The 27,390-nt window shown below is 35.1% G+C and overlaps 1 protein-coding gene across 1 annotated transcript in view; it reads left to right on the forward strand.

The window, feature by feature from the left end:
* LOC143192673 (uncharacterized) overlaps nt 1–24,185 on the forward strand; it is a 187,957-nt gene extending 163,772 nt beyond the window's left edge. Inside the window, exons 5-7 of the mRNA XM_076398149.1 lie at nt 19,233–19,428; nt 19,507–19,587; nt 19,653–24,185. Coding sequence (XP_076254264.1) covers nt 19,233–19,428; nt 19,507–19,587; nt 19,653–22,619 — 3,244 coding nt within the window. The 3' untranslated portion in view covers nt 22,620–24,185. The remainder of the gene's footprint in view (nt 1–19,232; nt 19,429–19,506; nt 19,588–19,652) is intronic.
* The last annotated feature ends 3,205 nt before the right edge of the window (nt 24,186–27,390 follow it).

Below are 27,390 nucleotides of genomic sequence, written 5' to 3' on the forward strand. Positions count from 1 at the left end.
AAAGGCGGTTGAAGGTCATTGAATGCTCTGTAGGAAGCTTAAGCCAAACGTGTTGCATCAATTTCAACATATGATAATACATTTCGACGTTTTAAAAGTGGTGGTTTTGACACTGAAGGCGGTTTAGACAGTCAGAAATTTGAAGACGCTGATTTGAAAACATTACACAATGAGGCCATAAATGATAAACGTTTGAGCTCGATAACCGGAATAAGAACAAAGTTACAACAATGCTATGTTATTCTTCGGTATGACCACATAATGCAAAACCTGTAAAAACGTACTTGGAAACATTAAAATATGTTAATCTCAAGGCCTTGTTACTTCTGTTTACTACTTGTTCAGACAAATGTCTCGTGACCTGAACAGCCCTTTCCTTCTTATAAAGATACGAAAAAATGGATGGATTCGTGGATAGCCTAAAAGCTACATCATTCTTTTGAGATGGAATCCGTAATCTGCATTAAAACTGTTCTCAATGGGCAATACTTTTATTAAAATATATTGTACCCATTTTTCACGATAAAGCATCAAATTAAACAAAAATATTTTAAAACTAATTAATAGAACACAAAATGAATACAGAAGAAGAAATGAAATATATATGGTTAATCAAGAAATTGCATGCTAAATATACATTTATATTTGGGTATTGCAAAATGTATAACTTATAAAGGTCTCGAGTTTTTTTGTAATTGTGAAGCTTTATTAAGATAAATTGGTGTAATATATTTTACTTAATATATTGTTCGTTGTTAGATACGACTTTTTCCCACCTTTAAAGGCGGTAAAGCTTTCAGCGGTTTGTGGTAGATGAACCTGGCTAACTTGGCGAGGTGTAATGATGATCATTTAGGCGCATTTTTATCTATTTAGCGAGGATTTGTATCAGACGCTTAACTCCAGCGTATCAATTTTAATATACAGTTATACCTCATGATGGTTTACCTTGCCTTGAACTTTTGATTTGTCGTTTTCATACATTTTGGACCTTCCATTATGTTTATTGCCTTCAATATCAGATTAATCGCCTATAAGCTTCCAAAATCAGTTCTACCAACTTGTTTCACATCAGTTAACATTACTATGCGATCCTAAAAACAACCGATGTATCTTTATTTTGTGCAGATATCTCAAAACTCCAAATTCGAATAAAATAATAGATGTCCAATCACACAATAAGAGGTTTTATATCAGACAAATTTTGGTTTACTTAACTTAACGAACTGATAAACATTATTTTTACACTTAATATTCAAAATATAAAGGTAAACTCACTAATATTAAGAACTTTTGGTGAAATCAGATTATTATTTACCATATTGCCTCTGAAATATGGTTGATTGTTGTCTGAGAAAATAAATTAGCTTGTCTATGTTATTAATTTTATATAACCAAATAAAATAAGTGATAGTGAGATTCCCTTTGATTGATGAGTGATTTTATGGAGACTTTACGGTTGTTAATATAGAAAAATGAAAGGTGATCGATGATGAAAGTGAAAATTAAGTAGCATTATTAAATATGTTTGCTCTGTATAACAAGACAAATATAACAGAACTAAATTGATTTTAATAACTTCTACTACTCATGTGATAAGAATATACCCGTCATCATAATTTAATAATATCATACCCATATTTTTTCGTATTTTGTCTTTTTGGCGACAACCAACAACATAGTCGCAATCGACAGCGATGTACCAGTATGTAGTTCCTTTCAGTTTGAGCTTTGAGCTTCCATTGAGATATTTTTAAATGAGGTAATACTGTTATTTGTATTTTTTTTTTAATCTCCTAGAACGTCAACAATCTGCCCGTGGGCAATAAGTATTATTATATGATTTCAGTTATATAATTATCCTGACATGTAGTAGATCACTTCATTAAATGATCTACTGTACAACTTATAATCTAAATCTTATTCTAGATATTATTCTAACTTATTTTAAAGTCTATCCTAACTTATTTTAAAAACGATTCTAGCTTATTCTAGAGATTATTAAATCTCACTCTTATGTGTCTATTAATCAGTGCGTATGGTAGTTTGCTTTTGAGCCTACGCACTTCACTATCATCGCGCACATTTAACTGTTTGGCGAGTGCTTTGTGATACACTAATAGTCTTTCAGAGCACTAACACTCCAAGTCACACTCGTTATGGGTTCTATGGGGATATCACGCTGAATCAGTTTGGACAGGTAACATGGGGCATCGACGATGACTCGCAACACTTTATTCTGGAACCTCTGGAGGATATCTTTGTTAGATTTACTAGTAGTACATCACAGTTCAAAATCATAGGTCCAAATGGGCTTAAGTATTGACTTATGCAATACATTTGGTTTAGTTTAAGCCCAAGCTGTTTGCGTTTTGTAACTATATGGTTTTTAAAACTAGTAGTAGTATAGTTTGTATTTTGTTTGTGTTAGTAAAGTAATGAGTATAATTAAAATAAATAGTAACTGTAAATTCCACACTGTCAATTAAGTATTGTAATATTTATACAATGATTTCCATTGATATATGTTTGATTGTGATATGTGTAAGTCATTGAAACTATTTTACTAATGTATTTTTTGTATTAAGTGAAAATCAATTTTGGATTAATTAATTTATTGGTATTTTTTCGAAATTTCCTATTGTTTCGGTTGGGTGCGGTTTTTATGAAAGTTAATTTATTATGCTCTTATTGTGTCAGCCAAATTCTGGTATTGGTAAGATCCTATCAAAGCAAATGTTATAATTGAACCATCAATTGGCTAGAGAGTTTAAACTCTGGACAAAGAATGTCCTTTTATTCTTTTACCTGAAAGACTCGGGTGGTTTTCGTAGAACTGCTTTCAATTCTTAAAAACCATTATTGCCTATTTGACTAAATACATTCCAATTTTACGATGTTTTCGGTTTATACATCACGTGTTAGGTTCATAAACTCCTATTATATTGTAATATTTGTTTTTAACAGACGTGATTTAACAATAAACGTACGAAAATAACGTTTCAAAGTCATGAAAAATCGAACCAGTCAATCAACGCCCGTCGAATTCAAGAACGCAGTCGTTCTAATTGTTTATTCAGTCGGAGAGGGACGCGAACGATTCTTATCTGGCCTTTTTGAGTTTCTGTTTTGTACCTGAGCGATTAGAGGTTGAAAACGAATGTTTCGATAATTTTAATGAGCTGTATCGACGATCAAATTGATTGGCTCACTCGGAAAAACATAAAAACGATATTTACGCGTCGGATTGTTGTTATGATAAATTATGCGAGTTCGCGCGGTAGCACAATAAACTGTCAGAGGGAAATTTACGTCAGCAGATTTATGGAACCATAAAAAATTACGTATTAATTAATTTCTGATTTATACCTCAAGTTTGATGGTGTGTTAGAATAAAATACAGTTCTAAGATGACAAATTCATTGAGAGAAGTTTGGTATTGAGCAACATCTTGACGTCTGTCAAGTTGCTTCGTATAGAATTTCATGGGATATCAACTTGTTCACAATTTGAATTTATAATCGTGTCCAAGCCATTTGTTTGACGTTAGATTATATTGATATTGACGTTTGCGTGTTACGTTACTTATTGGTTACAAGATATATTACGAGCATTGTTTTTCATGTCGGCTTTTGAGATCCAATGTGTATATATTAATTTTTTGTGTGATTCTACGGTCATGATATACATAATATTAATCGTCATACTAATACCAGATTGTGATACTTTGTCTCTTCCACACGCATCATTTTAGAGAAGCAAAAGCTCATGCAGCTTATCCTATTGGGCGTTTTACTTCAGCGGTAATCCCAATTACTTGCACACCTGCATCTATTCCATATAGCATTCTGCATACTAGAAGCCTAATGATCTATAACAGCGAACATCACAATCGATCCTATTGAACGCCAGGTTTGTTTTCACATAATTACATTTTTAATTTTAGTAATTATGTATAACGTAACTTTAATTTTCAGCCGATAAAAGAAGATTTAATTTAATTTTTTAACTAGAAGAAATTTGCAAATGAGATAGATTTGATAGATAGATAGATAGTGCATTTCTCATCGAAGGAAACAGATATAATAAAAAATACTAAAAGTGGGAGAAGACCAAGTTATAAATTCAATTCGAACTAAAATATCGAGAGAGATAGATGTTGAAGAGCTAAAGAGTAACATAAAAATGTGACAGTCTTATTGAAAATGCCTTGAAACGCATATTTGTTAACTTACAAATTCATCTTATTACTTGTTCTGTTGTATTTACATCAATACGTAAGAATACGGGATACATTTATCACCATGTATTTTCTAAATTGAAATTAAATTAGACTACTTAAGCTTAGTTAAGTTTGTGTGGTTTGGTTTACTTCTAATACATTGCGGTTTGTCCAGTAGCTGCATTGCTTCCACGTTGCTGTAACTTAGTAACCTTATTTCATGTAAGACGAAATCAATCGATGTCCACCTCCTATATAAATGTAAAATGCATCTCGATACATTATACATAGAGGCTTAATGATATAATATCTCGCCGGCTTTTAATAAGGTATGGCACACTTATAGGATTGCAGGTCAAATTAAAGAAAACTCTCTCTCAATTTTCAGTTAGTAAAATCTTATATCGCAATAGGCACTGCACTATAAAACAAGACGATGTTCTTACTGAATTACATCCAATATATTCAGGAGTTCCCCAAGGCAATGTACTGGGTCCGATATTGCATCTCCTATATACAGCCGATCTACGGATCACAAAAATCCTGTGGCAACATATGCAAACAACATAGCCGTTTTGACATCTCACGAATATCCAATAACAGCATCAAAGAACCTCCAAACACACCTTGGTAAAATACAATTGTGGCTGAAGGCATGGCATATTAAAGCCAATGAAACCAAATCTATCCATGTATACCCACTCTATAGAAAATGATGCCTATCAGAGAATACCAATAATTAGCATTCTCCCCAAGTCGAGGATGCTAAATGGTATGCATCTGGACTGACATCTAACCTAGGGGAAGCACATAGTTGCTAAACGAAAACAACATGGAGATAAACTGTATGAAATGTATTGGTTTGTCGGGTGCAAATTCAAGTTTTCATTAGATAACGAGATATTGCTCTACGAATAAATACTTAAGCTTATTTAGTCATATGGAATTGAACTATGTGGTAATGCTAGGAAGTCTAATATAGCTATCATACAACGGTTCCAAAACAATGTCTCTAATGAAGTGATACAACGCAATATCTCACTAGAACCCATAACGAGCGTAATTCAAAATATTTGTGTTAAGTACTTTAAAAAAATATTAGTACCTACATCATCCCAACGTGCTAGCTAATCAGCTAAATGTGCGACGTGATAGTGAAGTACATAGACTGAAACGTTTAACACCATCTTTATAATAAATCTGATTATAGGACATATATGGACTTTAAGAATAACATTTAGAATAAGGTTAACTAATTCAGATAATATTTTACACAGGAAATATATACCAGCGGTTATAATTATAAGAAATGTTTATTGCGCACTGGGAAGATTGCTAAAAGCAATAACAAAAAATACAACATCTTGGATAACCTCGTATATCCATTGATCATCATACAGATCTTGGTTGGTTACTTAGCGATAATTGTTAGATTACTAGTCGGATTGATGTTTTACTGCAATCCCATATTTACAATTCCAAATAGGCTTCCATGATGACAACACTGGATCATATATTTTTAATGACCTATTTTTTTATATCTATAAGTTTTGATACATCCCCTGCATAGTTTAGACATAATATTAGAATTATAGATTAGAATATTTTATATTTAGTTTCGTCTCAGAAAAAAATGGAACTGAATCGTGAACATTTTTGTGCGATGATTTTTTACGATTTTCGACGTGGATTATCACAACAAGAGTGCATCATCAACTTAATTTCACCTTTGGCGATGAAGCTCCATCAAAAAACCATCGTGTATCTCTGGTTTAGTGAATTCAATCGTGGTCGTAGTTCGCTGTCCGACGAGTTTCGTGAAGGTCGTCCAAGATCGGCTGTTGTGCCTGAAGAAGCTATTGAAGCGTTCAAAAATCATTTTATTTTTAGAAGATACCTCATTCGGAATGGAATAATTGCTTTGAAAATTGGTTTAAGCGTATGCAAAAGTGTATTGATCATCTTGGCGAGTACTTCGAATAACAATCCTGTTCCTGTTCCCGAAATATAAATAGTGACCCTCGTATTATGCGAGCAGTTTTCGATATTTAAGAAAATATCGATATATCGGAGAAAATAATATCGATAAAATAATAATAAATAATAATAAAATAATTGATAAATTTATTGACTATAATAATTAATTTTTTAATAAACCCTTACAAGTAAGTACCAAAAGTACCATTTAAAATTTGTTTTAAAAATCAAGATGTCCATCGTACTTCCAGGTCTATAAATGACGTCGTCGTCTAAATCACCTCCGTGATCATCGGGGATGGCGTCGTTTGCAGATAGGGTTTCCTCGTCGTCGGTGTGCGACACGCACGGCCAGATTACGATGGGAATTTGTAATGATATTCCCTGCGGGCCACACGCCCATATAATAGGACTTCGGGATTTCGTTCGTTCGATCGCAGGACGGTCGCTATCGCCGTCTCGCTCTGGCGCCCGTCCGCACCGCGCGTCGCTGCTGCCTTCGCAGGAGAGATTAAAAGCCCATGAAATATTTATTTCGGAACTGTGTCCGGGATGAAGAAGTTTTTGCCGCCGCGGCTTTTTGACTGAATTCGGTGGATTTGCATTTTCGGAAACGATCTTAGGGCCGAGCGGAGCTCGACTGGCATAGCGGTTGACTATAATTAATGGGAATCGGTGGCGAGGGATTATCTTTCATTAGTTTAAATACCACTATTCAGAAACATAATGGAATCATTTTGGGAAATGTCTTGTATAGAGCTCAATTCGTCGGATTGTTTATGTATCCAAAACCTATAAGAGAAAATAAGCTTTTTCCTATGAACAGTCGACAAAACAACAAATATTATATCATTATGAAAGTGCTGTTTATGATTTCAGTGAGCTCTTTGATTGACCCCTTTGAGTAATTCCTTATTTTTGTACTGTATAGCGTCAGTTCTTCAGAATAGCAATTCAATATTGTTTTTCAATTATTGAATTTTGACAGAAGACTCTGTAAGTCTGATATAAGCTGTATATTTAATAAATTCCCCAAATTTGACCACATCGTTTTTGAGAAGCATTAAATGTTCTGCCCATATACCATTAATACAGAGGATAGATTAAATAATATGAATACCATGCAATATAGTACATCTTGTGGTATGTTGGCAACACCCACATGTAAATAATGCGATGCCTATGTATTGCTCAGTTTACATACCAAGAATTGCATGTTATATCTAGCCGAAAGTTAACCTGCAGAGACCGTCGGACATTAAAAATAATCTTCACCAAACAACCTAAACCTACCGCGGCAACAGTGACGGCAAAACTCAACACTCACTAGATATATGCTGTCTATGTTGCCATTACTAAATTCTTTATAGTGGAAGCCGACGCTAAGCTCCAAAAGGAATGGTGTAACAAGTATATCATAAGACCTATACGCTTGATGATTGGAAGAATGTTTACAATTGGCTGGATATTTTTTAATAACATAATATTATCTTTTATCAAGCTACATCATCTGAAAACATTTTTATTGGGTTTATTATTTATCCTGATAACGTTGTAATGTCAGTAAAATATTTATTTAGTTTTTCGAACACTTTTTGTAAAAACTAAAATTGAAAAAGTACGTTCAATATTCTTTTGAATCTAATAACTTAATTACCACATAACATTATTATAAGAATATACTCAACGATCCCTGATAATTAGTTTTCCGAATGAAAGTGAAACCTAAAAACTGCAATAAGTTTTGAGAAGGCATCCAACACATTGTTCGAAAGTAAAATTAAGGCAATTATTGTGTAATATAGCGGTTTGGAGAGGGATCAAAGGAAATCCATAGAAACGCAATATGTTTCCCAACAATGTTTTAAACTCTTGTCGCCATAGCGTTGGAGAACCAAAGAGTTGGAAGAGGGGGAGAGAAAAAGAGAGAGCGAATCGATCTGTGGAAATTCAATACAATACAAGGTGTCTTTAGGGTATTCTAACAACGAGATTTTATAAGAATTTTAGGAATACCTTATTAAACAATTTAAAAAAGAAACAAACCTTTTATAAAAAAGTTCTTCCTATCTGCTAAGACTGTATTAATGGAGTATAAATTATTCCTTCACTTGTGTCAATTTTCTTATTTAAAAAACGATAACTTACAAAGCGCTAAAGTATTGAAATTCTCACATTATCACTTTGGATATATTTTACTTCAATATAAACTGATGAAAAGGAAGATAAAGAAAACACCTGTTATGCAAATATAAAGGGTGTTAGCAGAGTAACAATTTACCATAGTACGTTATTGTCTTACAGAAATATTAACAACAAAACTATATAAGAAAAAACATGAAAGAAGTAAATAATAACAACAATACTATATATATCATCATATAACAATATATATTATCTCATATATATCACCTCGAATTTATTAAACGAACTTATTATCTCTGATGTGATATGATTTTATTATACCCTTATTACAATTGTACAATCAAGTTATACCCATTTATGTCTAGGAACGTCCATCCCCATAACTACTTGATTGGAATCAGGCACCATTCTTTTATATGAGCTGAAATATTTACACCATTCTTTAGTAGTTTTGTGGCAATCTTCCATGGTGACTGGTACCTCTTTCAATATTTCTGATAATAGTTTATGTTCTCCACTCCTTTAATAGTGTTAATAAGCTTCTTCTTCGTTCGTATTATAAATGTGGTGGTGCCATGTTTATTATTAAAACAGGAAGTCAGAAATTCTCATCGTTAACTATTGATTCGCTCACAATATCAATATTACAGGAAACCGAACAAACCGAAAAAAGACAATTCACCGTAGCCGGTGACCGTTAAAACAAAACCTAACGATCGAAAATCATCATCGATGTTCCAATATGCGGAATTATTTATCGAGAATCGCGGCAGCGTGCGATTGTCAGTTAATTAGTGACCATAAAGGCTCCGGATTTTGCAGGCCGACCTTTTAAAATTTAATTGTTGGGTCGACACAAAGGCCGCGCGTATCGGTTCGACCCCCTTTTAATTGAATCGGATCGTCGCCGCGTACGCCCAAAACGTCGCGCTAATTGCCCTGTTTGTACATCACACAACCACCTACCGGTCCCATCACCGACCCCCCTCTGCCCATCTGCCCCCCTCGGACCCCGCCTTCATCACGGTCGATCATGGTCTGCGTCACCGGACTGTATAACATCTAGATTGAATTCTGTTAACGTCTGGGAGTCTCACTTTCGCTATTTATATTGCACTAGCGACCCGCCCCGGCTTCGCACGGGTGCAATGCTGATACTAAATTAAATACACTACAGAAAAAATATGAACGTTGTATATAAAAACATAGTGGCCCGCTCCGACTATGCACGGGCATAAAATATATATGCCTATGTCACTCAGTGAAAACATGATTAAAATCGATCCAGTATTTTTGGTTCATTCATTATTGCCCTTGGCCTGCACGCATTAAATTTGGAGTAAAACAATTCCTCTTCCCCTATACTTACTATGAAGATTTCCTGCTATCTTTGGAATATCTAAATTCATACAATTTTTATTACATTACACATTTTTAAACGCAAATTTTAAATTTGTAATATCTCCGAAAATATTTGTTTAATTTACATGCTGTAAGGAACCATATTGATCTATATTAATTTCACACTGTATTTAAGGTACTTAATTCGATAAGGATTAATGCCGTATTGCTTAAAATAGCTTCGTAAATAAGCCATTTTCTCACGTAAAAAGTAAACAATAAAAATTGTTAATGTGGGTTATCCCTAAAAGATAAACATATACCATCGCGAACTTTTTTGTAGACCTTTTTATGGTGTACAATACTGTAGTACATTAATTTGATCTAACTCGTAGGGTTAGGCACCATTTTTGCTAATTGCTAAATAAGCCTAAAAAAATAGGTTAATTTACGACATCACGTTAGAAACCTCTAAAATTAACAATGTTGCCTTAGTATATTATGCATGTATTATACATATAAACCTTCCTCTTGAATCACTCTATCTACTGAAAAAAACCGCATCAAAATCCGTTGCGTAGTTTTAAAGATTTAAGCGCACATAGGGATATAGGGACAGAAAAGGCGACTTTGTTTTATACTATGTAGTGATTTTCCTGAATTTGAACACCACTTCTTTTCTTTTCTTTGTTATCTGTCTGTTCCTTCTTCTGTTCTATCAAGATTCAGTCCGAGGCTTAGCGTTGTTGCTATATAAAATGATAACGTTATTTATTGATATTGGTACTTCTACGGTCTAATTATATGTAAACTGCACATGTACAGATTTATTTTCCAGGTTTGGATCTAACTATTTATATTGTTACTTGCTTGTTGTAATTTTCGCGTGGTTTCTTCTTTATTATTTCCTAAGCAAGAATGGCAGTATCATCATCAAATGTAGCCATCATAATATTTTAGATTTGTTGTATATCACATGTGTAGAGTGGCTCCAACACGCTTCCTTGTGGTACACCTGCTTTAGCGTGCTTTTAGGGCCTTTTTACCTCCATAGGCCAATATTTAGTCATCCGAAATACTATAACAATACAATATCCCTTTGTTAGATATTTCCAGTTATTTTTAAAATAAGTACACTTTTATTCGAAAGTAATCGAATATTATCAGGAGTAATAATTAATAAGATAAGTAATGTTAGATATAAATTAAATGAAATATAATTGTACATTGCGCTTTAGAGCTTATCAAAATTTTCGATGAGTCAATATTCTTCCCTTTAAGTAAAAGAACTGAAGTTCACGGAAAAAAAATAGTAAAATTTGAGGAAAATTGCCTCCTAAGCACCTTTCTCAAAGAACATTAACTTTTGATCGATTAAATGAGTGACTATATATTTCAAATGCCCCGTAGTATGGCCACATTGTTAAGAAAAACAGAATTTACTTTTTTTCCAACTTTACATTCATCCAACCCTGTTAGTGTAAATTGAAATAAAGCCATAATCTTCATGGCCATCAATTGAAAAAATGCCGGACGAGCTTTTTGCCTTTTAAGTCGAACGATATCCGCTACTACTACAGCTCATAACTTATCCATCGGAATTACGGCGTCTAGCGTTTTGTCCATTTAATCCGACGTCAGACGAGGCATCGAACGGAACACGAAGGGGGTAGCAAAAAGCAATTCCCACATCGAGCGGGGCGCATAGATTTAAATACTTAACCCATTATTCGTCGGCATGTTCCGGTGTCAATTAAAAGGGCCGTATGTCGGGCCGCAACGGAACCGGCCGAAATCTGACGCTCCGAGATTAGCTCCGAATGACGGATGAGCTCGTTTATCGGCGGACCTCGGATTCGGTCGGTTTTATGGGAAACGATCCAATCTCAACGTGGAAATATTAGCGATTACATTTTGGTGATAGTAACGATGTAGATCTATTGTTTTTTTTATTATCCTTATTGATTTAATGTGACATTTAAATCGTATGTAGAATATTTCATCGCTAAGGGATTTCTTGTGTTAAATATTTTAGTAAGAATCTTACAGTAAAGCCTATATCTGCAATTACATTAAATTAAATAGGATACAACTGATTGATAAGTACATTGAGGTGTACTGATACTCTTTTGCTGCATCACTTCATTAGATGATTGATGATGATACGCAACACGTTTCTTTTGAACCGTATAGTGATAGCTAGAACTAACATGCTAAGCAAGTGACTCAAATATTGATTCATAAAATTTTGGTTTAATTTAACAGACAGTTGATTTTATTTAGCAAGTATGTGCTTCTTCTAAGTTATCAACATCTAAGTCATCACTAAATCCTGCCATTGTAGAGCATTTACCGCAACTGTTTTGAACTCGGATATTGCTCAGATCCTCACAAACCCAGAGATGCAGATTAAACTTGTTTGTACATGGATGCTGAATGAAAACTGATGAATTTTTCATATACTCCTGTGGCGAAATCGAGCTTTTCGATAACAAAAACACATAACAGATAACCATCAAGGAACATATTCGAAAAAAAACATTTATCAAGGTTATAGAAAGCAGTCTGAAAAATAAGAGTTTAATGTAAAAATAAGTAACCCAAAGGGTTCGGACCAATCGTCAATTGTGACGAGATTTGGCGAAGTATGAAGTACTGCAGCATCAACAACAATTTTGATATTACATAAGAAGCTCTATAGTCTAATTTCCGTTCCATACTTAACACTTTTTTACTTGTATAAATTCAATAATAAGCAATAAACAGGCATTATGGGACGTAGAAAATTTGTAAACTGTATGTATGTGTTCTCATCTAATTCTAAATCTATTTTTTAAAATAAGATCGAATTATATTATTAGTTTATTTTAAAATAAATATTATATTCAGGAACTACATGTCTAATTCAAATTGCTTTTCAATTTCTATTCATAGCCACTCACATTTTTTATAGTTTTTGAAATTGAAATTGAAAAATTGAAAGGAAAATAATTGTTATCACTACATAGTATAAAACAAAGTCGCCTTTTCTGTCCCTATATCCCTATGTGCGCTTAAATCTTTAAAACTACGCAACGGATTTTGATGCGGTTTTTTTCAATAGATAGAGTTATTCAAGAGGAAGGTTTATATGTATAATACATGCATAATATACTAAGGCAACATTGCTAATTTTAGAGGTTTCTAACGTGATGTCGTAAATTAACCTATTTTTTTAGGCTTATTTAGCAATTAGCAAAAACGCTGCCTAACCCTACGAGTTAGATCAAATTAATGTACTACAGTATTGTACACCATAAAAAGGTCTACAAAACAGTCCGCGATGGTATATGTTTATCTTTTAGGGATAACCCACATTAACCATTTTTATTGTTTACTTTTTACGTGAGAAAATGGCTTATTTACGAAACTATTTTAAGCAATACAGCATTAATCCTTATCGAATTAAGTACCTTAAATACAGTGTGCAATTAATATAGATCAATATGGTTCCTTACAGCGTGTAAATTAAACTAATATTTTCGGAGATATTACAAATTTAAAATTTGCGTTTAAAAATGTGTAATGTAATAAAAATTGTATGAATTTAGATATTCCAAAGATAGCAGGAAATCTTCATAGTAAGTATAGGGGAAGAGGAATTGTTTTACTCCAAATTGAATGCGTGCAGGCCAAGGGCAATAATGAATGAACCAAAAATACCGGATCGATTTTAATCATGTTTTCATTGAGTGACATAGGCATATATATTTTATGCCCGTGCAAAGTCGGAGCGGGCCGCTATGTTTTTATATACAACGTTCATATTTTTTCTGTAGTGTATTTAATTTAGTATCAGCATTACACCCGTGCGAAGCCGGGGCGGGTCGCTAATATTGTATATAATGTTGAGGACTGTCGTTCGGAGATCATATTAAGTAGTAGATCTAGTCCAGAAAAACCCTAGTTCGTAAATAGGAGAACCTAAAACGTAACAAATAACGTTGACTGTTTTAACGTTTTTTGTTCAAATTAAAACTATAATTCTTTAACAGGATTTTGTTCAGGTGGAAAAAAGGGGAGTCTCTAGTATCAATAAGGCAATATCTAGTGGTACGTTTGAGCTATATCACCTCACCCTCGCTAATATTTCCGCTCCATAAACGCAATCCGGTCGCCGGCAATCAACAACCACTTCCATCCCAGTCCCAAAACAATAAAAACGGAAAAAACTGCAGACGACGATATCGCGTCCATTCAGCTCTCCCGAACCCTACCGGGATCCCTCGCGTCCCTCCATTCCGTCCACCACCATCACCACCACCACCCCCCAACATCCCCACGTCGTCTCTCTCTCTCTTTCTATCTCCCTCGCTGTTACTTGTTCTTTTTTCGTCTTTGTGAGGTGGGGGACGGGTCGGCGTGCCGCGGGGTGATTTATTTATTGAAAAGTCGGCTGAAAGGGCGTCTTTATTGATTTCGCCCCACGGAGGATCGTCCGTCCGTAAGTCAGTCAAGTGGCGAACAGGCCTCGTTCTCTTCCGTCTTCGGAGATATAAAAAAAATAAATTTCCCAGACGAAATTGCCAGGTTTCGGGTTCGATTCCGTTGTTGCGGTTAATTTACGAGTGACTGGATGGCAGGAGACTTGCCGTCGTCGTTATCTCGTTATGTAAATGAAATTGAAATTTTACCGAAGCGAGCGAGCGAGTGAGCGGTTAGGTTTGTTGACGATCAATCTGGTTATCGTTATTTACAATTAAAACATTAATTAAGAGTAAGATAAACAAACATTTCGATATTTCCTGCAACTGGGAGTTAATATAGTCAGTCAAGCAATAAACTTAACAGCCTTGTATTCAATCTGAATTATTTATTTTATAAATCGTAGGACACTTCTTTATGTTCAGGTCCTTTGGCTTTCTTTATTATTATGTGTGTCATTTTACTGATGATCGAAAGTGCATTTGATTATGTCGAATAGTAAGACAACATAATATTATTTGCGTCAAATTACATTTCCTTACTTATTGTACATGATGATTGATTTTCAAAAATTACTCTATGTTGACTTTACGAATTTATTTTGGCCAAAATATATTTCATTTCAGCAAAAATAAAGATTTTAAATTTAAAATTTTGCCAAAATCGTAGAATTGTAATAACACAAGTGTACGGTGATATTATTTTTCGATCTAATAATCGAATAACAATCTTATAATATATTGTTAAAACTCCGATATGTCTCAAAGATTATGTGATGGGTTCAGTTTTACAAGTGGACTCGAAGCCATAATATATTTCTACAAGATTTGAATGCTTACCAGAAAGAATAAAACTAGCTGCCAATATGACAGAGCAGCTATACGAAGGTGGCCCAAAAAGTACTTAACCTACAAAAGAAAAACGAAAATTTGGGGAAAATGGCGATTTATTTCTCAACATACTCTCCTTTTAACTGTATACAATTGACCCAACGATGCTCCAAGTTTTTTAACCCGTCTGAAAAATACGTTTTCTCGAGGTCTGCAAAGTGGGCCTCCGTGGCAACGATGACCTCCTCGTTCGATTCAAATTTCAGCCCGACGAGTGCCTTTTTCAAGTTCAGAAACAAAAAGAAGTCACACGGGGCCAAATATGAAGAATATATCGCCCCTACAGCTTTCTTATGCCCAACATTTCATGCGGCATATGACCCTTGGAGTCTTTTAAGATGCCTACAGTCTCAGCAATTTTTTACATCTTCAATAGGCGGTCGGTCTGCCAATAGAAGATTGTGGATTTTTGTCATGTTATCCTCCATAGTATCCGTTTTCGGTGCACCTCGACAGTATCCCTCTACGAGAATGTACTACACGATAGTAAATTCCTCTTGCGATAGTGGCATCATCATGGCGGTGATGCTTATGTACGGAAAAAGTGTTACTTAAAATTTGTAGTGACAAACAAGTGTTATAAAAACTAAAATCATAAATACTTGAATACTCTGATGAATTATATTTGACCAGGCTGATTAATAACTAATTTTTTACTTATATATTTATTTTTTTATTTTAATATTTAATTTTATTCATATTTCAGTGGGTTTGCTAGCCCAGGCTCAGAATTTTCGCTTCAAATTGTATTTTCATAGTACTTAATTTAAAAATATTCTACCAGATTTTATAGGTAGGGATTTTTATTATTAAATTGTGACCTATGGATCATTCCACCTTATGTTAGTGCTGTAAATCAATTTTTTTCATATGTTTTTGACTGTTATACCCATGAAAAGCAACTATTAATGAAAATAGAGAATTCATCGAATACATTTGTAAACATCTTTAACTTATTAATGTTATTTCGAGATATTCTGTGATACATTCAATTGACATAGTTTTAAAGGATTGAAAGCTGAGAATGAGATTGAAAGCTGAGAAGAATCAACTATGGTGAGGGAAAAGGATTTTGTAGATAATCAAGGACAACACTTTGAATAAGACATATAGCATCAATTTCTCCTAATATATAGCATGAAAGTTAGAAAAATGTGACCATGTATTTGTATAATCTATGACTACAGTTCTCCAATGGTGTTTTCAAAGTCCTCGTAAAATGATAGGATGAATTCCTTGTGTATTTATACTTGTTAATTTGGTCTTTCAATAGATTCTTAAAAACCATTCTGTGTAATGTTATTGTAAGAGAATAAATGTTGAATACCTTATACAAAATATATTATTATAAAATCCTCATTGACGTATAGTACGTATACATTGATGGGCCAAGGTGATTATTTCTAAACTCCTAAAACCAAAACATCTTCGTATATTATTAATGTCCAAACAAACCCGAATCCCCGAAGCATAAACAGTTGCTCCAGAAGCTATCAAATTCACGGTGGGGCCATCAAACCGACCGAACCCTTTCCATTTGTCCATCAGCACGACGCTGTTGGAAGCGCCGACGTCGCCAATAAATCAAGCTCCGAATCCGAGAGCGCCCAAAACTAACCGCCCCTCCCTCGCGCCTCACCGCTCCAACAGATTGTTATCTTCGCCGAGCGGCCTTAACCCAACACACACACACACACACGCGGAATAAAAAAAATCGGTCATTCATAATTCAAAGGAGATCGGTTCTGGTCGGTATCCCGGATTGTTATTTCAGGTTTTTTGTTATCATTGTCGAACGAGTGAGTAGGTACGGCATGTTATGGTTTCATTAAGAAAAAAAGGGGGAAGGGGATACGGGATTGGAGGATCCCGCAAGGTGCTCGAAGGTTTTTCTGTCTATTAATTTCTTTGTTGGTTTAGAATATATCTAATACAGGATACGTTATATTTTAATAACACATCTTACTATACTTATTTTTGAACTGCTTGTATTTTTTTCCAAATTGAATAACTTAAGGTTTAATGATAGTGTTATTTATAAGACCAAATCAAGAGGTACGATTTTAATATATGTATTAGACCTAGAAATTATTTTTTAAGGATGTTTTTAAATTGACGGTTTATTGTGAAAGATCGGTAAAATATATTATATTTATAGTCCATGGTATTGACCATAGATAGCCACTACTTTTCCCATCTTTCAGTCAATTTACGAATTCTATATCAAAAGACCGAGGTATCTTTTGAGGTTATCCTCGAATCGACCGATTTTACGGTATTTGGTAGAACTAAAGCGCTGCTCAGATAGGTTACGACTCATATGTCGGAACAAGCAGTAATCAGAAGGAGCTAGGTCTGGTAAATACGGCCGGTGAGGTAGGATTTACACTGGTGATGGTTTGAGTAAAATGGGGCCTTCAACAATTCATTTATTGAATGACGTTCTTTCACGAAGACAAATTTCGCGAAGTGGCGATTTAGCATGGTCAGCCAAATCTCCGGATTTAAAAGCACCAGACTTTTTCTTATGAAGTTTTCTTAAATCAAAAGTTTATGTGAATGAGACCCAAACGATTCAATATCTTAAAGACAATATTCGTCACGTCATGAAATTGAAGATTTCAGCCTCAGATATTGCATAATGTCATGAAAAATTCTTTAAAAAGAGCCGAAAGTTTCATAGCGAATCAACCAGAAGACCAAACCAACTTTATGAAAACCAAACTTACTTATCTTTTCTTTGAGCAAAGTTATAGGTAGCGGAACTTTTGCCCTCTGCTTTTTGTCTAACATGATGTTTGCAATTTCATCGAGATGTATGCCGAGGTATTTAGCTGATTCTGCTTTAGAAATCCGGCATTCGTCTAGTGATATAATCAGGTTCTTGTCATTTCACCGTAACAGAAAATTAACATGGGCAGATTTGGAGCTATTAAGCTGTGTTTTCTAGTATATCTAAGAATAATATTTATTTAGAATAGAGTAAATAATTATGGAATTACCAAACCTCACCATATTTTCACAATGTTTAAACCCGGTCAACAGGTGCGGTAAATCGAAAACTGTGTGGTACCGCCTCGTAGAATCGACGTTGGGTACGTCCTGCGTCCGCTTTCCAAGCAGATGCCAAATGGCCGGCCCCTCTCCAGTTATATTTACCGAGTAAATTTGCATTGCAAAGCCCCGGTTTCGATATACCTTTAGAATTACATCGTTTCTCGGTAAATTGAGTGAATATACGGCCGTGAGGATATTTAAGTGTTTCTTGGGGTTCGTCGGGCAAGCGTGACAAACATAATGGATAATACACTTCGCCATTCGCTCAGCTTTTAATAAAAGAACGAATTTTAAGGCCGGCCTAATGCTATTCTTCCATTTCGTGGCTTCGTTGTTACAGTTTATATGATCCTTTTTACGGTTTGATAGTACCATAAATGCGAGGAATCTTATAAAAATATCACTAAGATATAATCTTTAAATATGAGAAAAAATGTATCAACTTTTTTTATTTATATAGTCTTCCTTGCTTCAGTTCAGTTACTTCCAAAACTTAATGGATTAACATGTAAATTTAAGGAAATATTCAATTTTAGTAACGACTAACGACGATGTCAAATTCTGAGCTTTTAAGTTGACTAGTAATTTATTATAAAAGTAAATACCCATAGTAACTATTATGTTTAAACATTAATAGATCTGTTTTCACAGTAAATCTTGTTCACTAAAATATTTTTATTTCCTCCCTCATAAATAAAAGGGTCCGAATTTAACTAAATTTTTAAAACTATATTATTGCCGGCTTGGCGGCGCAGTGGTAAATGCGATAGGACGGCCTTCCTACTGTTGTGATAGCTGGGGGTTCGAATCCTGCTGGGGCATGGTCGTAAATTTATGTTTGTGATTGTATAAAATTTGTGATTGTCTTAGACAAGAGTGTAAAATCCGACAAGGAAAATGATCCCAGTCACGCCAGTAACCAGGCTGGGTAAGACCGGATGTCTTCTGGGATGATTTCCAAAGTTGGTCACTCGCCAGTCGGTAGGCTTAATGCTGAGGACCGTGGTTCGGATCCCACGTTAAACTGTAGGTCCAGTCCAGATAAACCCATAGTTGGTAAAAAGAGACTATATTATTATTTGTAATATGTAACTTTTACACATTTCGTTACTCATGGTCTTTGTTATTTGTTACAGTGATGATTCTACGCCAGGAGCGATCCGCATACCAGGGTTAGCAATCAACGGCGATGTCCAGAGTGGTACTAATGAAGTGGAAGAAGGACAGGAAGCCCAGATGAAGAGGTACCTCCTCTGTCCTGGCATGTGCCGTATCGAGGTGTTGAAGAAATTTGTCAGGAACAAGTACAACGTGGATACCAGTCAATTTTTCGTAGGTTTTTACTTCCCATATTACATATTGCTTTTTTGTTTCATAATACTTATATTTCATGATTACATTTTGTTTCAGATTGACATATTGTATAAACGTGTACCTCTACCTGACCATTACACCCTCATCGATATTGGATATATTTATTCCTGGCAAAGGGTATGTTTGAAACTCATTTTAAAATAGTTTGACCCAATATTATTACTGTTTTTTTTTTGTTTCAGAATGAACTTATGAAATTTTTCTTTCGGATCATTGATTTAAACGCCACCAAGCGGACGGAAAGTCCAACCAATAACGTGCCATTGATGCCAATAAAACCTAAATCTCGAAATAACGGATTGAGACTGAGTAATTCGGTGAAACGTAAAGTCAGGCGAAAATCTTTGGGAAAACGATCAAGTATCACAAAGTACCGGCACGATAGCAAACCGGAAGAATCCAAACTTAAAGAAAATCCAGAAATGGATACTAATAAGACTGACACGATAACCAACGAAAAGGAGCAGGATACGTCGAAAGATGACGTCTTCGGTGATAATTCAACAAAGTCCGATAGCGCCCAGGAAGAAACCTGCAATATACCGGCGGGACCAACCAACTGTGATAAAAACGAAACTACTAAAGACGCGTTTGCTTTTGTTGATGAGGAAGATAACAAGACTGTTAGTTTGAAGAAAAGCGAGGACAAGAGACCTTGTTATGAGGCCTCAGTTAAAACGGAAACGGCTACTAAAGAGACAGTTTGTATCAAAACCGAGCCAGTGAAACAAGAAATGCCTTTTCTTCCTGTTATCAAGCAAGAGCCGATATCACCAGAAAAATCGAATCCGAATGAGGGAACATTTATTTTCAAACTGTCCAAGGATTTACTGGACGATAATTCTAAACAGATATATTCTAAACCGGTCACCAAAAGTTACACGAGCATAACGCTTAACCGCAGCGAGAATGTCGAGATTATCACGAAAATTCAACCGGTTTCCAATAAAGACGGTCATCCTATCGGCCATCACATCATCAAGCAAACCATCAAGAAGGGACCTAGGGTCAAAAATAGCAATACGCGTAAAACGAAACTGGGATCGCCAAAAGTTATCATTGGTCGTAAGGCGCCAAAGAAAATCCCTTCCCCCAAAGCCACTAAAAGAACCGATTCCCCACGACCAGTACGACCCGCTCGCGAACGAACACCGCCACCACTACCACCACCTCCACTTCCAGTACCAGAACCGGTGGAGAATCTCGAACCCGAGGATGAAAAGTCTCGGTTCTTTAAGAGTATTCAGCTGAAGGCGGTACCCAAAGTCGAAATACAGGAAACCAATTCTCAACCCGTTCATGCTGAAAGTAGTTCTGTTCAACCTTCCACGAGCCAAGGTCAGAAACGAAAAAATTCTAGTCCGTTAAAGATCGATAGAGGAAAAGTTTCTAAACAAGATGCTAGGAAACCGGTCAAGATCATTCTTCAGGAAAGACAAGTGAATTCACCAGCTGCCGGTGCGTCGTCGAGAGACACCAGTTTACAGTCCTTGATTGACAGTTGCAAAATAAATATTCCCTCGTCCTTATCGATTACAATAAAAGAAAGTTCCGAGGAACGAGCTTCGACGCCCGTAGCGCCTCCTGTTAAAAACTACATCGAAATATTGAAACTACCGGATGAGCCGTCCAACCCGTCGGACAAAGAACAAACACCCAACATCGATAACATGAAAATCGGGAAATTGTGCGATGACGACAGCGAGCAAAAGGTCGATCAGGACCTGTCGGAAATCGCGAAGAGTCTGACGGAGAAAATACCGATGTCGACCACTGTGTCCCACATCGTCGGGCCAAAGCAACAATTCCAAATACCTGTAAAAACCAACGCCGGCGCCACTAATCAGCAACTTCAACCTTCGCCAGTACCTGAACTGAATAAAGTTCTCAGTGCGTCGCAGAAGGAGGCTTTGGTCAAGCTCAGTCCGAGATCACCGCAAACTTTCCAGAAGATATTCGAGGAATCGTTGAGAAAGACTCCGGACGGCGCCAAAAGCGAACCGGTGGAGCATTCGACGCCTGCTGGTAATAAACGAAATATTTCCGACATCGCTAGTCAGCTGATAAAGAAGACCAAATCGGAAGAGCAGGAGAAGAAAGCGGACGAGGAACAGAGCTCGACTCCGAAGATGTTGATACCGAGATTACCGCACCCGAAGAGCAAGAAAACCTCCAGGAAGTTTGAACAGAACTTATTTAATAAGCTGGTGCCTCAAACCGTCGCCAGCTTACACTCGTCCAGTTTAGGGATGAATTATACGGTCTCGGTGGGGCAGAAGAGTCCGAGCAAAACGACGAAAGTCAATGGGACCGTGTCTCCCATACGCACGGACGCTTCTCCTAAATTGGAGATGTCCTCAAGTGAGAGCGGCGGTGGAGAAACAGAACGTCAGCTTATGGGTAAGATACCAATCCCTCGTTTGCCTCACCAAACGGGCAAGAAGTCCTACCCATCACCAGTTACCACTTTATATAGCGCCAGCGCCACCAAAGCGGATAGTTCAAGTCCAGCCAGCAAACATGACTCGTCACTAGACACGAAACCGCCAGTGTCTCCGTTGAACGAAATCAAATCTGTTCAAGCGGAGTTTAAAGTTCCTTCTCCGAGCTTGGGATCGCCGAAATTGCCCGACCTATCGAGCTCCTCGGGTTCTTCCAAGCCGCGGACGCCTTCTCCGAAGTGTTCTCCGAAATCCTCACCACTGGTCAAACACATGTACACTCCAAACTCCCCGCTCCCTCCCAAGCCAGTGAATCGTCATCCCGGTAAGGCTTGCGGCAGTACTGCCCACTCGAAACTACCCAGTATATCTCCAAAACCATCGCACGCTCCCTCTAAGTTACCTACTATTTGTCCCAAACCAGCCGCAGCGCATCTGCCCGCGTCATCGACGTCGAGCTCCGTCTCGAATCCGACGACCAACGAGATCATCGAGAGGTACAACATCCAGAACCTGTCCCAGTTGACGGCCACTCTGAATTTCAATCCGACGCTGTTGTCCACCAATCAGATAGCGCTCCAGCAGGCCATGCTCCTGAAACACTTCGAAATCCAGAACCGGCAGAACTGGCTGAATCGAAATCAGACGTCGCTGACGCAATACGAGAAATACCTGCAAAGCATGAGCGGTTCTATGAATGGTTCGTAAAAAACAATAACGTTCAACAAACAAATAAAATCCGGCCTACAGGGTAAGCCAGGAAGAAATTCGGTTTTCAGGCAAGTGTACATATAATTAGTTTTGTTTTTTTTTTGTACAAAGTACTTTTTTTTTAATTCAAACAATTTTGGTGAACTCGAACAATATATAAATGAATCGTTTTCTGTTATCGATGTTGAACGTACTCACGCAAAATATATGTCTTATGTAAGATCGCGAAACGTTTCAACGTATCGAGACCGTATCCGTCATCGATGATCGCTCAGGATTAGTTAAAGGTTTTGTGATATGGGATTTAGAGGTTATGAGTGTTCTACGGTCATTCGATGATGAATACCTATTCGTATTTCGTGGTTCTTAATATATCACACACATCTCAGGTCTTGTACAAATCTCTATCATAATAGATATCAAAAGAAGTGTATGTTTACTTTTATACTCCAAAGTCTTATAACCGTATATTTATCAGATATCCTCCTATGCTAAGCTTATGATAACACGAATATTCGTCTTTTTCAACAGTTTACATTATTATCCAACAACAATTTTAATTATATTAATATAATTGTTTCAGAAATTTTATCAATCTCCACTCATTCTGTGAAAGATTCCTGTCATTGTTTTTTTTTTCTGTTTATGATAAAATGAAACAGAAACTATTATATTAATTTTATGGTATCTGTTTGCGTTTGAGGAAACCTCGTGAGTTATGGGGAGGGTTAGTTATAAGGGGGTGAGAATTCAGTGGGTTGGGGCTAAATAAATGGAATGGGGGAAGTTTTAGGGCAAGACGTAAAGAATGATTATCATCATAATGAGTTTTATGATATTGAAATTCCTCGCTTTTGCACTGTTATGTATTCAAGAATATCTGATCCAAATAAGTGTCTAGTCTTGGAGAATTCTATGAGGTAGTTGTGAGTTAATTTGTTTTTTTTTTAATTATTTGGATCCTGTTCTTGAATAAGAAACAGTGAATGATAATTATGGTGGTTTTATTTCGAATATATCATATTTTGCTTTATGTTTAACAAGCTGTATAAATATATGAAACGAATATAAATCGATCTTTTTATATTTGTTGTGAAATCTCGTTTAAAAATAATTGAAAATATATGTACGTAAAGCTTTATATTAATTGAAAATTAAATACGTAATTTTTTTTATATTTAAAAAGACGTACGTTATGCTTTTTAAATATTTGTTCCTCTATTTTAAAATGAATGTTTACGAAAAACATTGTATCTAGTTCTATCATCGACGGAACAGTTTGAATTTGAACTGGTGATTGCCTTGGTATTTATTTTATTTTGTTTTTTCTTTTTGTACGTCGTGAATCGACGACTCGACGTCACATTTCTGAACATATTGTAAATTTTTTTTGTTTTTGTAATTAATTGATTCTTTTAGGTTGCATTGTTAATGTTTTAATTCTATTAAATTATTGTTATTTTAGGTTTGTTCAGTTAGGATCTGTATTATAGTAATGTAATTAGTTAAATATTAAGAAATGTAACATATTATTTTGCAATTTTCATTAAAAAATTTCAAACCATTTCCAGCGTTTTATTTATTCATTTTTATTACAAGAACAGTGATATGAATTAGCATTTCTGTAATGAATCTCCATCATCCTCTCCAAGACGTCGTCTTAATCCCACTGGAACATTTTGTGTGATTGAAATATTGTCAACATTTTCTAGGTTTGTATTATACTATTTATATTTGTTTATTTGAAACAATGTTGAAAAAATGCTGCTTTATTTTATAATCTTGCTAAGAAGTGAATTTCTACCTCGATCTATTGATTATTCGATTATCACGAAAGGAGCAGCGTCTGGAAAATATGAAAGATCAGGTAAGACTTGCCCTTTAAAGGTTTCAAAATTTAGGAATTTATGGTTTATCATGCCAGTTATTTTGTATTCAAATATTAAGTTGTTTTATATCAATATTACTTCTGTGAACCTTGATAGATGTATAAATAAAATGGAGCAGAAAATCAAAGTGTATACACATGCAATTATAATACATAAGATATATGCATAATAGATTTGTTATAACTGACATGTTCTTCTAGTTTATAAAGGGACAAACATATATATAAAATATACATAAATATAATTATATTATGTATAGATTTCAGCCAAAATAAGAAAACTAATGTCAATTTATATGTTCTTATGTTGCGTACAGACCGGGCCAACGAAAAACAATGAATAGGTTTGTTAGGATATTTTTGATTCTGTTTGGACGGTTTGACGACGGCCAACGAAAATTTGTTGGCTTTTTCTTGCAATTCGTAAGGTATCGGTAACATCAAGAGGAAGAATGGTAGGTAGACATTATAATTGCCACCGCCGTTGAAAAATACGGATTTACGCTCTTACCAACAAATGCAATATGTACGTTTCATCGAAGGCTAACGAATGTTCGGTATCCAACGCCGAATGGCCAGTTCTGTATGCAGCATTAACAAAATATTTTATTGCATGATTGTAGTTTGTATGTTATACTAATTATGGATCCAAAGATGACTGCGTCAACATGTAAATTAAATTTATGAATTCTGAAACAATAACATTGGGAGCTAATACTGAAAAATCTTATAATTTCATGGTGTTTTGATTTTTTAAAAGACATAGTGCAGGCCTATTTCTGCTTTCATTTGCTTTTAACATTTCATAGTACTTCATATCTTTCTGATGCCATTATATTTGGGTCTTCAAAATGACTTTCCAAACTTTAGATTGTGGATAATTCCATGTAAAAATCCCTTTTCATTGTTGAAATAGTAAGTCACTCGATTTTTAATTAATAAAGATTTAGCCGTTCTGCTAGTGTTGATAGGTTAACCCCATGTGTACCATATTTGATCTAGCTCTTGATTATAAATTAAGATCCTTTTGTGTATTTGCATTTTAAGTATTCTTGAAAAAGCCAATAGAGGTTAATATATTTATGTTTTTATCCCTGTTAATTCATTTTTAACATGATTCTTCCATTTTAATTTGATATGTACTGATATCATGCCAATATTTTCATCATGCCATATGTATTTGATATCATGCCAATATTTTTGGTACTGTTTTCAAATGGCACGGTACTACAATTTAAGTTTAAGATCATTAGATTTTTTGTATTTTATTTGGAGTTGATAGGTGCAGATTTGGGTTCATGTCCATCGTTTGGCCCAGTCTATTATTTTATTGCCAGTTCGCACTCCGTCATCTGCGAATTTTTTTAATTACTAGTTTGTATATATCACTAAAAATAAATATAGCAAATAAAAATATTACATTTCTAAGTATTTCATGGCAATTTACTAGAAATCTTTTGATTTTTACTAAATATATGACTTGTTTAAATTTTTATTTTTTTTTATACGCTAAATTTGTTTTGATTTACTAATATATTCAAACCTAAAATATAACTCTGTAGTTTAAAATTATTATAGTGATATGCTTCAGAAATTGCTATTTATTTAAGATACAAAACATAAGCTGGCTTGGTTGGCTCAGTGGTAAAGGCGACAGGACGGTCCACCTACTGTTGCGATAGCTGAGCTGGTGATAGTCCTAGGCAAGAGTGCAAAATCCGACAAGGAAAATGTTCCCAGTCACGCCAGTAACCAAGTTTCGTAAGACCGGATGTCTTCAGGAGTAATTTCTAAGTTGGTCAGTCGCCCGTTGATAGGTTTAATGCCGAGAACCGTGGTTCGGAGCCCACGACTCTAAACTATAAAAAAAAAACGACATAACTTCCATTCAAGCCATTATGAGGGTAATAATTGTCCAATAAACAAGCAATTTAACCACTAAAATAAATCTGAAAAACGATCCACATTATTTCTTATTAATTATACAGGAAAAACATTCTTAAAACCGCCCTCATTTTCGGAGTAACTTTCGCGAATTTATTAGAATATTTTTTAATAAAGACGCTATCAAATTTGGCCAGTAAAAATCGCTCCCGCCCGAGGGGGAAGATCTCAGTTCGGGTCTTGGCGGTATTAAAATTAATTGATATCACTGGGCGAGGGCAAATAAGGAACTCGACTGGGTTTCACCGTCGATTTTAAGTATCTCATTAAAATCTAGTAAATTAGACATATTTTTTAATTTTATGTTCTGTAATAGGGTTTAAGCTGAGTTTTGGAGTAATAATGAAGAAAAGACGATGGGTAACTATGGTGCAGTCCTCAACTGGCTTAACGTTAAGACAGTGTATTGATAAGAAATAAGTTGCGCTTGTATAGCAAGAAATAGAACACTAATTATAATATAGCTTAAAACATAGATGCAGTTCTTGTTTGCTTCTTTGCTGTGTTTTCTTGACAAATCATCATTTTATTTTTCCTTAGTTTCTTTTGTTACTACCTGTATACATTTTTCTTAGTAAAATTAAATTTAATCACTGCATGCATTTGCCATATTTGGAAAACAGTTAGTGTTACATGTTCGAACGTACCAGAAAATATTATATGCCTTTTTAAGTAGAATAAAATGGGAAAAAAATTATCTGCTAGTGGAACACATTTACAAACTGCAGTAGGCAATACATTATAACATCTTGGTGACGTGGGTTCACTGCTACTTTGAAAATAATATATCTGTAGTCAACAATCTTTTTGCCGTTCTTTTCACAGTGCTGATTTGTCGCAACTGTTTCATAAAAGAGTTATACCAATCAGCAACCGCCCTATTCAATTGTTTTACTCCATTGGATTGCTTTACAAACTTAAAATATAAATTTTATT

The sequence above is a fragment of the Rhynchophorus ferrugineus genome, unplaced genomic scaffold, assembly GCF_030347505.1.
Source record: "Rhynchophorus ferrugineus isolate W39M unplaced genomic scaffold, kcgeb_rfMv2 rfM3, whole genome shotgun sequence".
Taxonomy (NCBI): Eukaryota; Metazoa; Arthropoda; class Insecta; order Coleoptera; family Curculionidae; genus Rhynchophorus; species Rhynchophorus ferrugineus.